This window comes from Anabas testudineus, chromosome 10, assembly GCF_900324465.2.
Source record: "Anabas testudineus chromosome 10, fAnaTes1.2, whole genome shotgun sequence".
Lineage (NCBI taxonomy): Eukaryota > Metazoa > Chordata > Actinopteri > Anabantiformes > Anabantidae > Anabas > Anabas testudineus.
The window spans coordinates 2,404,373-2,422,724 of NC_046619.1; the positions used below are offsets into that span (position 1 = coordinate 2,404,373).

The window sequence follows — 18,352 nt, forward strand, 5'->3', positions numbered from 1 at the left end:
AACCAATAGAGGGCTGCAGGATGCCACCATACCGCTCCTTAACTACCAGGAGGGTAGTTGAAATAATGCTAGACTGTAGCTAGACTGTAGATTTCTCAACAGCAGTTTACATCATCCAGCCCCACCTGGTGGTGCAGGATCTCAGTGAACAGGCTCTCTCTGGTTCTCTCTTTACAGTCACAAGCCAGAACCAACAGATACAAACACTCTTTTGTACCCTCAGCTTTCAGTATAGTATTCTGATACATCTTGTTCAGCCAGAATCTCCTTTTGTTTGAGACATTTATTAGGACAAAGCCAGGCTTTTACCACATATGTTTTTCCTGAGTATAGTAAGTTAAAGAGAGAACCAGCCATCGTTTCCAGAGACAGAAAAGACACGGTTCATCTGCTGAACTTTGTGGAAGGACAGCAGCTAAGAAAACTTCTGATGTGAAAACTGAGAAATAAATATATATAGCCATCGTAGTATTTCTATAATGTAAAGATTTAATGGTGGCCAAAGACTTTTGGACAAAGACAGATGTGACAAGACAAGACAAAGATAAAGGTACTTTATAGCTGAAAAATAGCTATTTATTATTATTATTACACATACCAGCATTTTCAGGAGAAGACACACCGCTTCAATACATATGCTGAACAGAGGTTTGACGATCAACCTGCGGACGACAGCGGTGATGACACTCAACATCCCAAAATCTTCCAGTGACCAAGGAATTCGCCTACTTGGGCAGTGATGTCAGATATGATGGATAGTTATATAAGATTTGTCTCTGCAAGGCCAGAAATGCTTTCAGAATGCTGAACTCTCTACTTCCTGAGGAAGCTGAGGAAAGCCCATCTGCCGCCTCCCCATCCTGACTACATTTTACAGGGGGACCATTGAGAGCATCCTGAGCGGCTGCATCACTGCCTGGTTCGGGAACTGCACCGTTTCGGATCGCAAGGCCCTACAGCGAATAGTGAGGACAGCTGAGAAGATCATTGGAGTCTCTCTCCCCTCCATCATGGACATTTACACCACACGCTGCATCCACAAAGCTACCTGCATTGTGGACGACCCCACCCACCCCTCACACCCAATCTTCACACTTCTGCCATCAGGGAAGAGGTTCCGGAGCATTCGGGCCCTCACAACCAGACTGTTGAACAGTTTCGTCCCTCAAGCCATCAGGCTCCTCAACACACACACAACAAACTGAACTGAGCACACACATACACACACACACACACACACACACACTGTATTTGATGCTGCCTATTTACAAACTGTTCTAATGTTTACATGTCTTTATTTTGCACAAATCATTTGATCTTGCTGTTCTTGCACATCATTTCCACCATCGTTTTTACAGTACATCGTTTTGCAGCCCTCTACATTGTACATTTCAGCTACTGGTCGCTGCTGTTTTTGTGTTTGCACTGTCTTCAGATGTCTGTCTGCACTTTCTCTTTGTGTTCTTGCACTGTTTGCACTAGGTTGCACCGGATGCACTTTATGTGGCTAGGACAACTTAGCAGTCCTCAGCTCCATGTTCTGTCTTGTTAATGTCTTATGTAGCACCATGGTTCTGGAGAAACGTCTAATTTCACTATGTACTGCTTCAGCTATATGTGGTTGGAATGAAAATAAAGCTTCTTGACTTGACTTGAACTGTGTTTGCAGGTCCCAGCAGTATAGTACAAAAACCAAGCTGAAGTTGTACCAGAGCTGTCTAATCAAAATGCTGGAGCCAGAATATATCATCCACAAAGGCCCAGAACAGACATGAGTGGGGGGCTTTTGCTGTTGCCCCACATGCCAGTGGCAAATCGGGCACTAAGTAAGTAACTACTGACTGTGGAGAGGTTGCTGGTGCTTCAAGTGGCTGCACTGATAGCACCGCCGCAGCAGGGGGCGCCACTTCCCACATTACGGAGGTGTCCGTGTCCTTGTTGCCTTCTCGGTCCCCCATAACAACCGAAGGACGCTGTGTCCTGATTGGCTGCTGCCGTCTCCTGTGTTTGAAGGCCTGGCTAGCAGATGCTATTTTAAACCACACATCCTCCGTAAGCAGTGGATTAACAAGTACATCTGAGAACAGACTTCAGTCGAGCCATAACGTAGCTGGATTCCGGTGGCCGGTCAAAGTTTATGTAATAAACGCGAAAAGAAGACATGGAGGGAAAAGCCGTTCGTTTCCGCTGGGTGGGCTAGCTGTGCTGCTCCTGGTGGAGGCTCCCAACCATCACCGAGCAGCAGGATCCGAACAGGAGCCCCAGCCATGGACGTTTGGACGCCGTTTGGGATGTCAAGTACGAACAGTGTGTGCACATGGTGAAAAGTTGAAGAATAAATGTGTCCCCGACGGTATTCTTGTTGTGTTTAGTTGGCTAACGTATCTGTAGGCAGCCACAGTCCTCGGTCTGTTATCGGAACCTGAGTTCTGTTGCTCAAACGGACTGTACGGTTAGCTAGCTGTTAGCTAAGTTAGCCTCTGACACTTCACACTGAGAATCAGTGATAAATTAGCTGCTAAGCCTGAGATGTGCACTAATGGAAGAAACTTACTTAGCATTACTTCAGGAACACGGTACAGTGCAACAGTATAAACATACTGTAATAAACCATATCAAACAGAAAACTAACATTTACTAAGGGCAAGATATAAGTACCATCACCACACAACTAACTAGTTAGTATAACTAGTATAACATAAGTTATACTAGTTATACTAACTAGTATAATTTATGTTGCAGTTTATGTGTTGGTGTGTACTATTATTTACACACACGTGTGTGTGTGTGTGTGTGTGTGTGTGTGTGTGTGTGTGTAATAGATAATCTGATCATCTCAATCTGTGAAGATTCCAGCTAACATTTATCACACACATTCAAACATTCATGATAACGTTATATGAGGGGAACAAGCTGGAGCTAACTGCAGCTGATTGTCCACAGCAGGTCCTCTGTCTCTGTCCCTCTCTGATCTGTGTCTTCCTCTGTCACACCAACCTCTTGCATGTCCTCCTTAACCATGTCCACGACCATCCTCTCCTTCTTGTTCATATATGCAGATATGCTCCACATCCCCAAGTCATGTAAGTCTCGTCACTCTAAGTTTGTCTCTAACTGTTCTACCTGCACTGTTAGTATACTCTCACTCCTAGTCTTGTCAATCCTCCTCACAAAGATCTCAGCGTCTTTAACTCTGTCACCTCCAGCTTTGCCTTCTGGCCTTTTCTGGCAGACAACATAGCTGGTCTTACTACCATCCTGTAAACCTTCCCTTTCACTCTCACACGTACAGATATTCTCCATCCACGCCACAGTTCCTGTTCTCTCCTCTTCATGTCTCTACTGCATGGCAGCTACTGCAGTGAAATAAGCTCAACTTTTACCTCTGAAATGCAGAACAGAGTGAATAGACATAACCAGCAGCTCAAAATACTCAAGCAAAAAACAAGTACGATAAAATGTCCATAAACCCACCTCTTGAAATTAGGTGGACATGATCTAAACAAGAAGCACTGCTAAATATCATACTTAATAACTATTTTTGACTTTTTTTCTTAAAGTAGCATGAAATGTTATAAATGTCCGTGCTGCCTGTTCACAGTTTAACTCCATTGTCTGGGATGGATTGCAACAACCCAGAGATACTGAAAGATCCTGGTGGAGATCCTGGTCTGACAGGAGGTGATGTAAACACACACACACACATATACTGTATATTTGTCATATTTTAGTCAGATAATATTAGACACACTGATTAATATTTTACCCATGCACTCCAGCAACTCCTCTGTATTTTTAAAAAAAGTTACTGTGAATTTAAAGCATTTTTTCCCAGCTTTAATTTTAAGGTGTACAGTGTCTTTCAGGTAACCTTGGTGCTTCTCAGTCTGTTGTTTAGCCTGGTGGGAGGCTCAGTAAGGCCTTAAATCCAATGTTAGATTGTAGGTGTTAGAGATAATCTGGATGTGATAACCTTAGAAATGATCAGTCAGGAAAGCTTGTTGGGTTTGATTTGACTTTGGTTTTTAATTGGATTACTAGGTGGTGACCTAATGCTCTACAAGTCGCTATCAAAAGTGGCGAAAGCGTGATGGTGTCTTTCTGCTTTAGAGGTTGTCTGATGATTGTGGCTTTTTGTTTGTCTCTTTTTCAGGCTGTGAACATTCAGAGGCATTCTGTCCAGAAAAGGAGACGGTAAGTCTTTGTTTCATGATTTTACAGCTTCCCTGTTGTACATTAGATTAAATGTGACTTGTATTTGTGCAATTGGAGCAGCAAGATTGAGGCATTTGAGGTTCCTCATGATAAGGGAGTTTCACAGTTACCTCAAATGCCTTGAGGTGGGATTTGATATGTTGACAATAACAAAAATTCTATTCAGCTCAAATTGGTGGTGCTGTGGCTCTAATTCTGAAAGACATTTCTTAGCCCCTTACTGTAGACTAAATGTATAACCTAAATGCTTGTCCTAGTCTGAGACCAAGAGTAAATTACTGTAACTGTACTTAACTCTCAAACAGACCTGGCCTATATATAACTATAGAAGGCCACAGAAGAGCACCAGAATAGGCTTTGAACCTGTTAGATGTGTATTTCAAAGAAAAACTCAACTAACAACTAAACATTTAGGAACTAAACAATTGGTTGATAATATTTTGTTGAAAGTTGTCCCTTTTTTGTTTCAGGGGAGATGCAGTTCCTGCATGGTTCCAGAGGATCTGACTACTAATGGTACGATACATGTGACAGCAACAGATTCCTCTGTACTCACCTATCAACCAACAGCACTAAGTCGTTGTATTCATTGTACTATATACTGTACTGGTTATATGGAGTATACTGTGTAGGACAATGCATTCAGAAAGTATACATTCTCTATATCAGACTCTAGACATAACATAATAACAGAAAATATCTGTCAGCAATCTAACTGCAAAATTGAAACGGTCAAAATCAATTTCACAAATAGACAACAACTGTTTTTCTTCTTTCTTCTCTTCTGTATTTTACTTCCAAGTACTTACAAGTGAAACACTGTACTATAAGTACAATTAGGCAAATGTTTGTCCTAACCAGACCTGAACCCTTGAGCACTAGTGGGTACTGACGGGTCTTATCGGTATGGTTCAGGTATCCTATTATCAAGGATGCACCTGCATCTTGCCCATTGACAGCTGGTGGCCTCAGCACTGCCACAATCCTAGAAATCACTTTACTTCAATCAGTATCAGAAGTACTGATACGGGTAAAAAAATACTTTTTTTGATTGTACTACAGGTAGTTTTATTTGTAAATACTAAAAATGCCCTGTGATCAGTTTATGAATGTTTTGGTCTGTCCCCTGTGTTGAAAATGTTCACCCTTTTACCATTTTTGGCTTGTGCCCTTCCAGCTTCCTGGTCGCAGAGGTCCATCTCCCGATCCTTGCAGCGAGCTGAGACTTTACTTAAGAGCACCTTTAATCCCAGCCTGAAGTGGCTGTTCCATGGCCGCAGTCAAGATGAGGATGTGGATGAAGGAAACTTTGTAGTGGCTCCTAACCTGGTGTCCCGGTCCTCTGCGCGTCTCCTGCGTCTGCAACACGCTCTTCTGACTGTGGCACCCCAGTGGCAACAGGTCGATGCACCCCCCCAGGTGAGTCCAGGGTTTGCGATTTAATGCGCTCCAAATGTTCTTTATTCTCCTCTTGTGAAAAACATGATCAGATTTTACATGGTTTCGATTCTGACGCCTCCTCCTTCAGGTCTGTGTTAAAGGCCTCCCAGCAGAGGGTGGTGTTGTCTACCTGCCCTCCTCCTCCTTTCTGCAGGGGCATTACAGAGCACTGTGGAAGCTCCTGGAGCAACGATCCCTGCTTCTCTTCACACATGAATACATCAGGAGAGTTCGCCTCACGACAGCCTTTATATCCAGAGTGAGCCACCTGCTGGAGGAGCAGCTGAAGAAGTCACACCTTAAGCAGGTTAGGCTAAAGTGCAGCCATTACAGAAAGCGGTTCAAAAGCTTCTGTAAGTCAGAGTAGACTGTGTAATGTGACTTCCTGTAAACTGTGCAGCCCCAGTTTTAACCAGCTAGTCTGTAACTGTGTCTTTTGGATCAGATCAGTTCATCATTCTGACTATTGTTCTCTATATTTAGCTTTAGTTGTATGCTGTCGACTGGCTGCTCATGTTTAGACAGCATTGAATATTTGAGGCTCAAAGAATCTTTCTGATTTCAAAGGATGTCTCTGGTGCAAATTTTTTACAGGGCCTGTCCAGCTGGTCTTCAGCCTGGGTCAGTCTCGGCTCTCTGAGTCAGGAGCTCCGTGTTCATCTCAACCACTGGTCTTGTCTGTTCTCCAAAGTCAAGTCTGATGACTATCTGAGACCTGCTCTGGTCCAGCAGACCCAACTACTGGTGGAAGTCAGACACACACTGGACTCACTCAGTTTACAGGCGCTGGTGTTGATGGAGCATTATGTGTATGTCATTCTGTCTGCTGCAGCCCTGACTGATTTAAACTCTGTACCAAGAGAGGTCCTGGAGGACATTGTGGCTGGTACAGAACTGTATAACCAGGCAGTGGAGGAACAGAGAGCGCAGCGCTATGCCACCCAGCTGAGGACGGTAGTGCTACAGCAGGCACATTATAACATAATTTCTAGTCTTCCCGCCTGCAAAAGGCATCACCCAGCTGCCTTCTCAGTCAAAGAGCTGACAATGATTTTAGCAGTGCATCATGCAGAAATGGCAGCCAAACAGCTGGACTGTTGGATGCCTAAGCAGAGTTACCAAATGTGTCCCATCCACAATTCCTCTTCTCTCTTGGCTGTTAATCATCGGTCTTCTCTGCGTTCATCCTCTCATACTACATGCTGTAAAACTCCTCTTTACATCCCAGACCTTCATTTGGACAGTACTGTTCAGGAAAACCACCATCCCGTATTACCCAAGCCCGTCCCTATTCAACATAGAGAATACGACTCATGCAAAAAACAAATCAACCAGTGCCAAACATACATATCCCAGTCTGGTCCAGCCCAGGCCAGTGAGGATGCCTTGGACTTGGTCAAACCAAACTTAGAGAGGGAGACAGGTTTAGGAAACAGTGAACTTTTACATGCAGGTTCACCCCCTTCAACCTCTTCCCACCACCACCACTCAGCCCTGCCTCTGTTAGAGTTCTGGCAGCAGGACCATTCCTTGGTAGAGTTATTCTTTCAAGTGCTCATTTCCTCCAGTGACTTGCTGGCTCCACTGGTTTCATATACACCTACACCAGAGGCACCACCTGAACATCTGCTGCCTAATACAATGACAGACGTGTTCTCAACAGATGGAAAGACAGAGCCAGTGATTTCAACAGGTCCAATCATAGCTAAAGGGGATTCATTGGAACTGAACAAGGACCAAAATGTGGACGAAACTCAGCAGGAATGGGCTGAGCTGGAAATAACAACCACACCAGAAGCAGTTGACAGGTAATGCCAAGATGTACCATCTACTGAACGTTAATGTTAACTAGAATGTGCATCCTAAAGAAAATGCATGTGATTGCTGAAAACAAGTCGTCACAGCTCCTTGCATCTTATGCTACTGGAAAACTTAAGCTTGAAAAGTTTTTATGTTTTCCACTACTCTCCAGCGGGTGGCATTTTGGTATCAGGCTTCAGTGTGGTTTGCAACTGCTGACAGTGAGATGTTTCTATTGCCTAAGTTTAACCTTAAGTTTCACATTTGCAGTTCCATAACTAGCAACATGGTAACATTTGGTATGTTAAGCATGTCACCAGATGGTAGAAGTGTAGGAGATTTCACACCTGTGACTTCTTGAGTTATAAAGTGGATAACATAAGCCCGCCTATAACTCCCCCTAGTGGCCAATCTGCATGAAACTCTACAAGCATACATAGAGTAGTATTCTACAAACATTTTCAACAGAAAATTACAGGACAATGGTGAGAACTGTTGCAGAATAGTCCATTGAGTCCAGGGTGGTCCAAAGAGCCTATGTATCAGATTTGAAGAAGTTTTGATGCAGCATGATGAATAGGTTTTACAGAAAATTCAAAATGGCGGAAAATCTAGTCAGACAGAAGTGGGGTCCCAATTACAAAATCTTTCAGATGCATCCAAGGAAGACAGGGAAAAAAGATTTTACTTACTTTTTACTAAGTTATGAGCTAAAATGCAAAGACTGTAGTAACTGTCCACATGGTGGCGCTGGCGAGGCATGTTTGTAGTATGTGAAGCATTTCCGCATGGAGCAGCTCTTCACAAAGTTTCATTACTGTAGCATTTATAGTTTTTGAGACAATTACTGTTTGTAAGCACTCCCATAAACTTCCCATTCAAATGAAAAAAAATCTTTTAAAAAATGGATATAAACTCAACAATAATATATATCAGCAAAAAAAGGAATAGCACATCTTTCCTAAGTAAGCTTCACATTTGAGCATTGAAACCATGTTACTAGCTGTTAGCATTGAGGACTTATTCACAGACACATTTTAGTGTGGAACAATAATAATAACAATAATATTACATAGGTAAGATAACATAGTGACTGTGTTATGATAGCTGATTATACTTACATAGGCAAGTCATAGTTATTGCATCCATTTTACATACATTCTCTTGTGTAAAGTCAGTTTTCTCCAGTGGACTGATTTGTCATGTGAACAGTATCTGCAGGTTTCACGTGGACACTTGTTGTATGACGAACTGCAGATTGTGTCATTTAGCTCAGGTTTTCATACCAATGGAGATCCAGAGAAGGGGGATACAGTTGGAGCTGGAGGAACAACAGTGGAGTCAGACTGTGCTCGTTGTCCTCCCTCGGTGCAGTGGTTGGACCTCAGTCAGTCTCTGGTGTATGACAGTGTGTTGGGACAGTACCGAGCCTTGTTGCAGACTCTCAGCTGTAAAGCCTTGTGGCTGCAGCTGATTGTCCCACAATCTGGAAACTCTGCAGGAAGCATCAACCTTCAAGACAACCACGGGGTGTTCCAGCTGCTGCATCAGCTCAGTCAAGCTTCGCAGACAGGTAGGATCCTAATGTCTGCCCGCCCCCCCAACTCAAGAAATCCAGTTTGTTTTCATATCTGCATGACACGTCTGTTTTTATTTTATGCTGTTTGTTGTAGATCTGGTTCCAAAGGAGTGCAGAACCTTGCTGGAGGACTTGAGTCTGTATCTGTTAGTCATTACATCACATGCTCAGTGGGATTATGGTTAGTACACACACACACACACACACACACACACACACACACAGACACAGACACTGAAACTACTCTTAGTATACATTTCTTTACAGTTATTGCTGTTCTGCAGAAACAGAAATAATCTCAGTGGTTGCCCCCCTTTCCTGGTGAACTAAAATATCATCCCACACTTACCTTCTTATTACTGACCTATTACCCCCATTACCTTTTTATTGCCTAAATATTACATGCTACTTCCTTGAAATTATTTAGATATTACCCAGCTGTAACCTTATTATTAAACTACAACCCCCCCATGACATTAACACTGAGATATTAGCCTCCTATATTCTTATTATGAATAGACATAACCCTCCTTTTTCATTGTATTACTCAGATAATACCCTCATTTTAAGTTGTTTTTGCCAAAATATTGCAATATTGCCTATCTATAAAGTGCCACCACAAAAGTTTTTAAATAATGCTGGACAACTAAATATCTATACTTACTGAATATGACATCTCACCTATCACACCTTGAGCTGAATGTCAGAACACTGCACTGCAGCCTTTCAATTAAAAGAGTGTAAGTTAGGTTAATCTTAGCAGTAAGGGAACAATCTTTTTTCACTTTAGCCATATGTTGACTGAGTCTTTTTTTAAATTACTTTGTTGTGTCTGCCCTCTGTCTTCAGAGTTGTGTAGAAGTTTGGGTTCATCTTTGAAAGATAAGTGTCTCACAGACGTAAATCAAGGCAGACACTCTGTGATGTCATCACCTAATCAAGATGGAAGTGTGGTGATGTCAGCGACCATGCAGCACTTCCAGCTGCTGTCCTCTCCTCTGCTGTCGTCTCTGCGCTGCTATCATTCACACAGCAGTGCTTCAGGTAAGCAGACGTCAGCCATGCCCCCCCCCCCCCCCCCCCCCCCCACACACACACACACACACACATCATTCAGTCACATCAGCACCAGCAGTAGCAGAATATCAACCTGATTCATCAGGGAAACAGTCAAAGCCCACAAAGCATGCCTCTGTTGCTCTCTTCAGGTTCTTTTAGCCTCCCCCGTTCCAGGATCTCTCTCCAGAGACAGACTCTGAGTTTGGTGTTAGCTACTGTGCAGCTGTCTACAGTCTGGGTTATGTCCAAGGCTTACCAGTTCCTCTCTTCATGGAGCCTAAACAAGTTCCTGCTCATCACACAGGGAGACCTCAAAGTAGGTTCCTCATTTCTATGAGCCAGAAGATTGTCTGTTCAGATGTAAACCAATGCAGTACAGTATTCTTACCACTTTGTCGGCATGCTGTCGTGGGCCACATTCCTGCTAAAAAAATACTGAGCACAAATCAGCACCAGTTTGTGAGGTGTTCTTCCTCTGTCCCTGCAGGTTCTGAGGGAATGGCTAGAGGTGATGGTGCATCAAACAAAGTCCTTGATGATGAATTCAGACCGCAATCACCATTCCGCTCTTCACAACCACAACCAGCTACAGCTGAGGCAGCAACTCGAAGCACTTGACAGGGCTGTGTGTGAGCTGCAGGTGACCTCTCAGATTTTTATTCTACAAGTCTGAAATTCACGCCAAGCTAAGAGCGCAGCGTGTAATCTGATCCCAATGCGCTGTGTTACTGTCTACCAGACCTTCTCTTCTCTGGTCCTGAAGACCTTCTCCAGTGACTGCAAGAGGGTGTCTGGGGAGATCTTTGAACAGACCATGCCTTCTGCTGTACACTGGAGACTAAGCCACAGAACAGGTACTGAAATCTGACTGACCTGTCATAAAACATAAACTCATACAACAGATGAAGAGTGCAGTGTTTCTCTGTTGGTGCACAGGTTTTCCCATCAGTCCCAGTGAGTACGCATCCCTTGCAGCTCAGACTGTGATCGGTCAGGTTTTGGAGAGTGTAGCACCATTGTCTGACGATGCTCGCGTCCAAGCACTAAGCATAACTATGACAGCATTCTTTGAGGCGTGGATGGAACACATCCTGAAACAGAAGATCAAATTCAGGTACGGTTTTGGGCAAGGCATCAGAAATTACATCAGTAGAAAAAACTCCCCACAGTGTTACTTCCTAATTTAATAATGTTAAATGTATTTAACTGGGTACCTAGTACAGCAGACTGCTGACATACTGTGTGAGTGAGACCTGTGTTGTGCTGTTGTTTTTCCTCAGTGTGCAGGGGGCCCTCCAGCTGAAGCAGGACTTTGATTCCATCAGAGAGATGATCCAGTCGGATAAATACGGTCTGTCAGCCGAGCTCCACCAGCGACTGCTCAGCCTTCGGTATGTTTTTTTATTGTATAAAAGTAGTTCAGGCTGACATTTTTGTGAAACAGTTTTAATATGCCCCACATAATGTTGAGATTGGAGCAAGAACTGGGTCCATATTTATGCACAGTGTTAGAGTCCAAAATGTAAACCTGAAAACAAAAAGTATTATTGTTTTCATAGTTTTTTCGAAGCTACCAAAACCATGTTTGTAATAGCTGTGTTTTAATATGTAAAGGCAGGGGTGAAGAAAACCTATACCAGTGGCTAAATCAGACTGTGTTCTTATCTCTGCCTGCAGGGTTTTTCAGCAAGTGGACTCAGCAGTTGTGTGTCTGCTCCAGCAGCCGCAGGCCAAACCATACCTGCAGTCCAGAGCCTGGGAGCCGTTCACACGCTGCTGTGAGTATCGCACCAGTCAGTCAGTAGGTCAGGCAATGAAACTGGATTTATGGTGTGGAACTGTAGGGCACCAATAACACTTCAGCAGGAACATTATGTTTCATGGATTAATGGAGTGATGAGGACACTGGTCCTGGAAAGGCAGGTTTTTAAGATCTCCAAATGTCATCAGAATATACCTATGGCACAGGCCATTTGCTATGAAGCGACTTCAGCTCAGTCTGACTTATTTGGGATTATCTGGATTCACCAAATTTACAAATCTATTGCTTTCTATTATTTTTCACTTTATCATAAACTTTTTGTCTCTGTTGGGATCCTGTAGGAAGGATGGATTAACGTTGACCTTGGCCCAGGACTCTGCTGTGGGGAAAAAACAAGAAATAACTAAATTAATTAGGACTAGACAGAAAATACTTTTAAATTGATGCAGTCAATTTACCACTGTGCTCAGAGGCCAGTGGCAGTAATTTGTGTTGTCAACTCTTCAGGTCTGTCCACCAGCAGCAGAGGCAGCGTCAATGCAGCAGTGGGCAGCAGTATAACCAACCTGAGGTGTATGGACGGCGAAGACCTGTCTCAGACTGACCCCTCAGATATGACCCATAACCTCCCTCCAGTGGACCCATCCATCCCTGGAGAGCCCTATCTCGCACCAAGGTACATTTTTACTACTTGGAAACAGCAACAACAACAAGGAACAGTTGTTACCCCTAAAGTACATTTACAAACCCAGTTATCATGAAACTGAATAATGACAACAGCACTGTGTGTGTTCTTATATGTCTAGTGTAGATCTGGGTGCTGCTCAGCAGGAGTGGTTGAACCTGCGGATCCACAGCAGTGCCCGTCGCTGGAGGCTGCCGGGTCTGCAGTGTCTCTCGAAGTCTGAATCCTGAATCCTCCCCCGCCTTCACAAGAATATGTTTGTATCAACAAACGTGTAGTGTAAAGGAAGTAGCTTGTAAAAGCATTTTTACCAATGGCTGTTTTTTGCTAATACAAATGTAATACCTTTGGAGGTCACTTCTGAATGAAAGGAAAACTTATTTATTTATTTAAAGAATGCATTTGTTTTATTTCTTGGCAGCAAACATATTTTTCTATTACTGAATAAAACTTTTTATTCTTATCTATAATTGATCATATTTGTCCTAGACGCAGAGTACACAGTCCCAGATTCACCTGGACCTGTTCCGACATGCTGATGCAACTCCAAATCATAGTGGAACTGTGGGCTAGGACACTACAAGGTGTGGCAGAGGCATCAAAATTTTGGTGGCAAAGAATATGTAGACTGGAATAGTGTTACTTTAGAGTTCCGTCTTGTAGTGTCCTAGCCCACAGTTCCAATATGATTTGGAGTTGCATGAGACCAAAAAAAAGGAACAGAGGAACAGATCTAGTAAATAATTACTAATGCCACACTGGAAGGAAATTTGATGAAGATTGCAAGTTGCTGCGGTTATATTCATGACGGTCTCAGCACATACACTGTAGACTTTCACAGCTAATAAAAGGGTGGGTACATTTAGAAAACAAAAGCAGAAGAGGAGCTGGCTGCAGGGTAGCAGGTGTGATGCCACAGAAGAAGAATTAAACCGGAAGGTGGCAGCAGGACCAATGCTGTAAACCAGCGAAGAAGAAAGTAAAGCAACGTATCAGGAAGAAGGGCTTCATAAACAGCGACGGCGTCGGGGTAGAGACGTTTTGAGCTAAAAGTAGACCAACAATGGAGAGTCCGGAGTTGAGTTTCACTTTGGCCTACGTCGTGCTCTCCCTGTGCTTCGTGTTTACGCCTAACGAGTTCCGTTCGGCCGGTTTAACGGTCCAGAACCTGTTTTCGTCCTGGCTGGGCAGCGAGGATGTGGGCTTCATCCAGTACCACGTCAGGAGGACCCGTATCACCGTACTGGTCCACTCCGCCCTGCCTTTAGGTAAACACGGACCGCAACGACCGGTCCGCTGTCGAAGTCGGTCCCCTCTCTCTAGTGTTTCTCATAGCGCCCCCTTCATTGTTAGCTTTAATTTAGTTTAACAGAGAAAACTGGGTCGGGTTCAGGGTGGAGGGAAACACAGCGTGGGCTTGTAGCTAGGTCAACTCGGCTACACCTAGCTACAGCAATGTTCGTATTAAGTTAGAAATGACTTTTATTTTGAAATAAAACAGAACACAAAGCCTGCGCTACCATTTCCTGCATCTGTAAACCTCCAGCACCCCCCTAACCCCACCCAAATGAAGAGTGCTCATAGAAACTGATGCCTGCAGCCAGTGAGTGTCCTCACAGGTCTGCGTGGGGACAGGTGGTTGTGATCACTCTCTGATGGGGTCATTTGAGGCTGTTGTTTTATTGTCATGTGCCTTTTGTTTATGCTGATGTTAATTATCTCTCTCAGGTTACTACATGGGGATGTGTATCGCTGCTCCAGAGAAAAACCTGGGATACATTCACCAGGTTGGCCTGTCTGCACATTGCTGAACACACTGGTCTACATACTGGACACATAGCTTACACTTCACCACACTAACTGTTAAGATCCTCTCAGGTCCATTTATTTTGTAATGATGTTTAACATTTTTTGTGAACAATAATTGACCTATTTTAGGCTACGAAACACAAACATGTGATCAGTGTGAAATAAAGTGCACCACTGTCACATAAATCAGTTTGATTTGGTTAAGATCAGCTCTGTTATCATGTTGTATTTCTCCAGGTGACTGATGGCTGGAGAGCATTTTTCCTCTTCGCTCTTTGCCTCCATTTGTTCAGCTGGATGCTGGTCATCTATTGGTCCCGCAGTCACTGGCGCAACCATCCAATCAGCCGCTCCCTGCAGGCCCATGTATATCCTCCTCACTCCAACTGGGGTTCTGTGGCAGCCAGTGTCAACGACGAATTCAGACGCATAGATAAGTTTGCTACAGGGGTGCCTGGAGCCAGAGTTATAGTCACTGACAGCTGGGTGTTAAAGGTGAGGTCATGTTGTTTTGGTGTAAATATATGGTGATCAATACATGGGCCACATTGCCTCTTGACACCTTCATAAGGCTCATAAGTAATTTTACCATGAAACTTATATTTGACTTACTGGGCGATATTAAAATGCAGTTCATGTTGTGAACACTAGACGTCATTATGACCATATGGAAGATTATGTCAGATGGTGTCTGTGAAGTCGATCTGCTGTGGTACAATATGTGTTCCTAAGCAAGCCCCCAGCGTTCACAAACCGCTCAAGCCGTGACATATAAATGGGAAACCAGATTCACATTTTTAAAGTAACAATTTTAAAAAGAAACTTAGTAGTCAGTGTTCACTAAAATTACTAAATGCATGAGGTGTGGGAATCGGTGAGCTTAGTAAATGTGTGGGTGACTGTGTCAAGTTCAATGTAGCAGTGTTGTTCTGAGAAAACAAAATACAAACAGATGTAACAAGGAGAGCTGGCAGTTTCTCAGAATGATTGCAGCAGATCTCTTACCTGCACGATAAAAAAAAAAAAAAAAAAAAAAAAAAAGACTAGACTAGACTCTCTTCAGTTTCCCGTAATACATTTTGTGAGTTTTTTGTGAAAATGAATGCCATTGACCCACACACCTGACCATCTTTATCTGTCCCCAGGTCACAACCTATCATGTCTACATGGCCTTACAGAGTGACTGTCACGTGACAGTAACAGAGTCCAGGCAGCACCAGCTGAATCCAGACTCTCCTTCCCCCGCACAGATCTTGACCTTGAGAGTGAACAGCATCAACCCTGCCGTCAGGCCCTTCGATATCAGGTGTGTATGACTGTGTTTCTAGAAGCTCAAGCTGTCCGGGTAAATCACCATACAGCATGTCAGAAAAACAACCGAGTTGTCGTCGATGCTCTGCAGGCTCAACTCTACAGACTACGCTGAGCTCAGGGGGAAGCTCCACGCTCCCATTAGAAGCTCAGCCAATGTTGTGATCCACCAGACCATCAGTGAACTCTTCCTGGAGACATTCAGAGCTCAGGTGGAACTTAATGAGACCTACACACTCTCCAGTGGACAGGTACATTTCTGTTTAATGCAGCTGCCGGGTTTGTGTCTGTTTGGGCACATTAAGAAAATCTAAACTTAAGCTGTCGTCTCTCCACACAGGAGCTTGAGTCCTGTATCGGCTGTATGCAGAATCTTGCAAACACCAAACTAGTCAGACTCTGTCACACGGAGGGTAAGAGACTGTGTGTGTGTGTGTGTGTGTGTGTGTGTGTGTGTGTGTGTGTGTGTGTGTGTGTGTGTGTGTGTGTGTGTGTGTGTGTGTGTGTGTGTGTGTGTGTGTGTGTGTGTGTGTGTGTGTGTGTGTGTGTGTGTGCTAACATGACTATGACTTCCTGTTGTGTTACAGGAGCTGATAATGAGTCAGACTGCCAGCAATGTTTCTGCAGACCCATGTGGTGTCTGTCCTGTCTGGGTCGATGGTTCGCCAGCCGCCAAGACCAGCAAAAACCTGAGACGTGGTTGTCCAGCAGAGTCCCCTGCCCCACCTGCAGAGCCAAATTCTGCATACTGGACATCTGTATGGTGCGCTGACAAAACTCACATACAGATCCACCCTGACTTTTTCCTCTCGTGTTTCAACACAACATCCGGCAGCAAAGTTCTGGAACAACAAAGTTTTGGACAAAGCTGTGCTGGACCCAGTTATGCGTCTGCTGATTCTGGGCTTTCAGTAAGGAATCCTCATCTAGAGTAATCAAAGAACACTGATCAACTTTGGTTTGAATCTCAATGTCGTGTAAAGGTCAATAATGTACGTGATGTTTTGGGAAATGTGTTTATTCTTTCAAAAGTGTCTGATGATAATGTTATTTTGCAAAAATGTAACAGATGGATTTTCCTTTTTTCTAGGTTATATTCTCCAAGTATTTTGGTAATTGGGGCTAATACACAATCACTGTGGTTTAGCTTGTAACCATATGGAAAAAGACTTGAATCCAAAAGATATGTTTTATGTATTCAACTCTATAGCACAGGGGCTATGTAGTATGGAAAGGCAGTGTACAAGGTGTGTACACGGGCATACATTTCACATTTTGCGCCTTTTTGTCTTTCCAGGTGGAAAGAAAAAAATTCAAAACACAGCTGACACTATTTTAGTGTTGACACAGCCTAAGATTTGATGTAATATGAAATAGAATGATCAGTTTTTGGGGCTACTTTGTGAGTGTAAAGCTAACATAGCTAAAAGGTCAATTGTTACTGTCTTAGATAGTAATACTGTAAGTTAACACTAGTTTTAATGAGTAGCAATATGTCATTTTACTTTTGACAAGTAACATCACCAACTCTGGTCATAGTGAACAATATGTTATCATGACAATGTTCTATAATAGTTACGGCTACAGACATCGGCCAGTAGCAGCCACTCCAGGCTTAACTTCACTTAAATTATATATGCAGTTTCCTCCTTTAGTCCCAAGACATGTGGGGAGGACACTCCAAATTGCCTGTAGATGACAGTATGCCTATGTATATGTGTGTGTGTTTTGGGGTCCCATTTTAATCACCAATGAACAACCTTAATATCATGCAGAGGCCTTTCTGTGCATTTTAAAGAATAAAACATGAAGGAAGTCTGATCCTGCACAGGCGTACTTCTGCCTTCAGACGGTTCAAAGGTTGAGACATTGTCCATGAAAACACTCATCTCTCTTTGCGCTGCTTTATTCGAATGAACTTCCCATCTGTTTGTTCCTGTCCTCCCACCTGTTCACCAAAATGCCACACAGATCCAGATCACTTCAAGGTCAGGAAAAAACAGCAGTAGCTCCTGTTCATGGCCTGATCTCCTCCAAGCCAAGATTTACACCCACACAATCCTGGCAAGACGTCATATCAGCCAGAAGAATTCAAATAGACGACGAGGTGGGGGCATTTAAATGATGCTCAGGTGGTCGGGTAAAGAGACCTGGAGGGGGCTGACTGTTCACAGCTGACCAGGGTCACCTGGCTCAGCTACCAGGGCAGGTTGTGAAAGCCGTCCTCCATGAAGTGCTGTAAACTAATAAAAAACATTGCAGTCTGTTTTTGGCCTGAAACTGTATCTGATGTTGTTTTATGGTTCTGACTTTGGAAGTAAGTTCATTCTCAGATTTACAGTATAATCAGGATCCTGAGTGGTGCAGAAACACAGAAATCACATGATGCATTATGTGTACACTCCCAAAGTATTCAAATGAAAACACATTTGTTTAGTATATTTATTATTTTATGTACTGTACATTCATCACCTAACACTATCATCCATGGAACTGACTGTAAGCTTCTGACTTCCAATACTACAGATAAAAAGTAAAAGAGCAAATGCACATAAATTGTTGCTGAACACATGTTAATGAAGGCAAAGAACATCCAGAAAAGAACATTAGCTTTTTTCAGGTGTATTTCGTATTTGAATTTCAAATCTTTATGACCGGTATTTGCTTCCATATAGGTTGTGAATGAACCGAG

At 43.3% G+C, this 18,352-nt stretch overlaps 3 protein-coding genes across 5 annotated transcripts in view; 2 read left to right on the plus strand and 1 right to left on the minus strand.

The window, feature by feature from the left end:
- The first annotated feature begins 1,996 nt into the window (after positions 1–1,996).
- Positions 1,997–13,124, plus strand: ccdc142 (coiled-coil domain containing 142). 3 transcript variants are annotated; one of them, XM_026358184.1, is made up of 18 exons: positions 1,997–2,307; positions 3,602–3,681; positions 4,154–4,194; positions 4,686–4,731; positions 5,393–5,634; positions 5,744–5,962; positions 6,250–7,463; positions 8,727–9,028; positions 9,129–9,215; positions 9,884–10,078; positions 10,243–10,409; positions 10,581–10,733; positions 10,833–10,947; positions 11,030–11,207; positions 11,374–11,484; positions 11,771–11,871; positions 12,363–12,531; positions 12,662–13,124. In XM_026358184.1, the coding sequence occupies exons 2-18, from the start codon at positions 3,621–3,623 to the stop codon at positions 12,768–12,770; spliced, it is 3,510 nt and encodes a 1,169-aa protein (XP_026213969.1). In that variant the 5' UTR covers positions 1,997–2,307; positions 3,602–3,620; the 3' UTR covers positions 12,771–13,124. The 3 variants fall into 3 exon arrangements, with proteins under 3 accessions (XP_026213969.1, XP_026213968.1, XP_026213970.1); XM_026358183.1 differs by having other exon boundaries at positions 1,997–2,298; XM_026358185.1 differs by having other exon boundaries at positions 1,997–2,298; positions 12,667–13,124.
- Positions 13,125–13,520: 396 nt separating this feature from the next.
- Positions 13,521–17,926, plus strand: tmem129 (transmembrane protein 129, E3 ubiquitin protein ligase). Its single transcript, XM_026358187.1, has 7 exons — positions 13,521–13,808; positions 14,269–14,327; positions 14,587–14,844; positions 15,495–15,655; positions 15,752–15,911; positions 16,001–16,073; positions 16,248–17,926. Exons 1-7 carry the CDS (start codon positions 13,604–13,606, stop codon positions 16,430–16,432), a joined length of 1,101 nt encoding a protein of 366 aa, XP_026213972.1. The 5' UTR covers positions 13,521–13,603; the 3' UTR covers positions 16,433–17,926.
- A 150-nt stretch (positions 17,927–18,076) lies between these two features.
- Positions 18,077–18,352, minus strand: part of atoh8 (atonal bHLH transcription factor 8) — a 6,899-nt gene continuing 6,623 nt past the window's right edge. Inside the window, exon 4 of the mRNA XM_026358188.1 lies at positions 18,077–18,352. This exon is cut by the window's right edge and continues 1,038 nt beyond it. The gene's annotated coding sequence lies outside the window, so the exon portion shown is untranslated.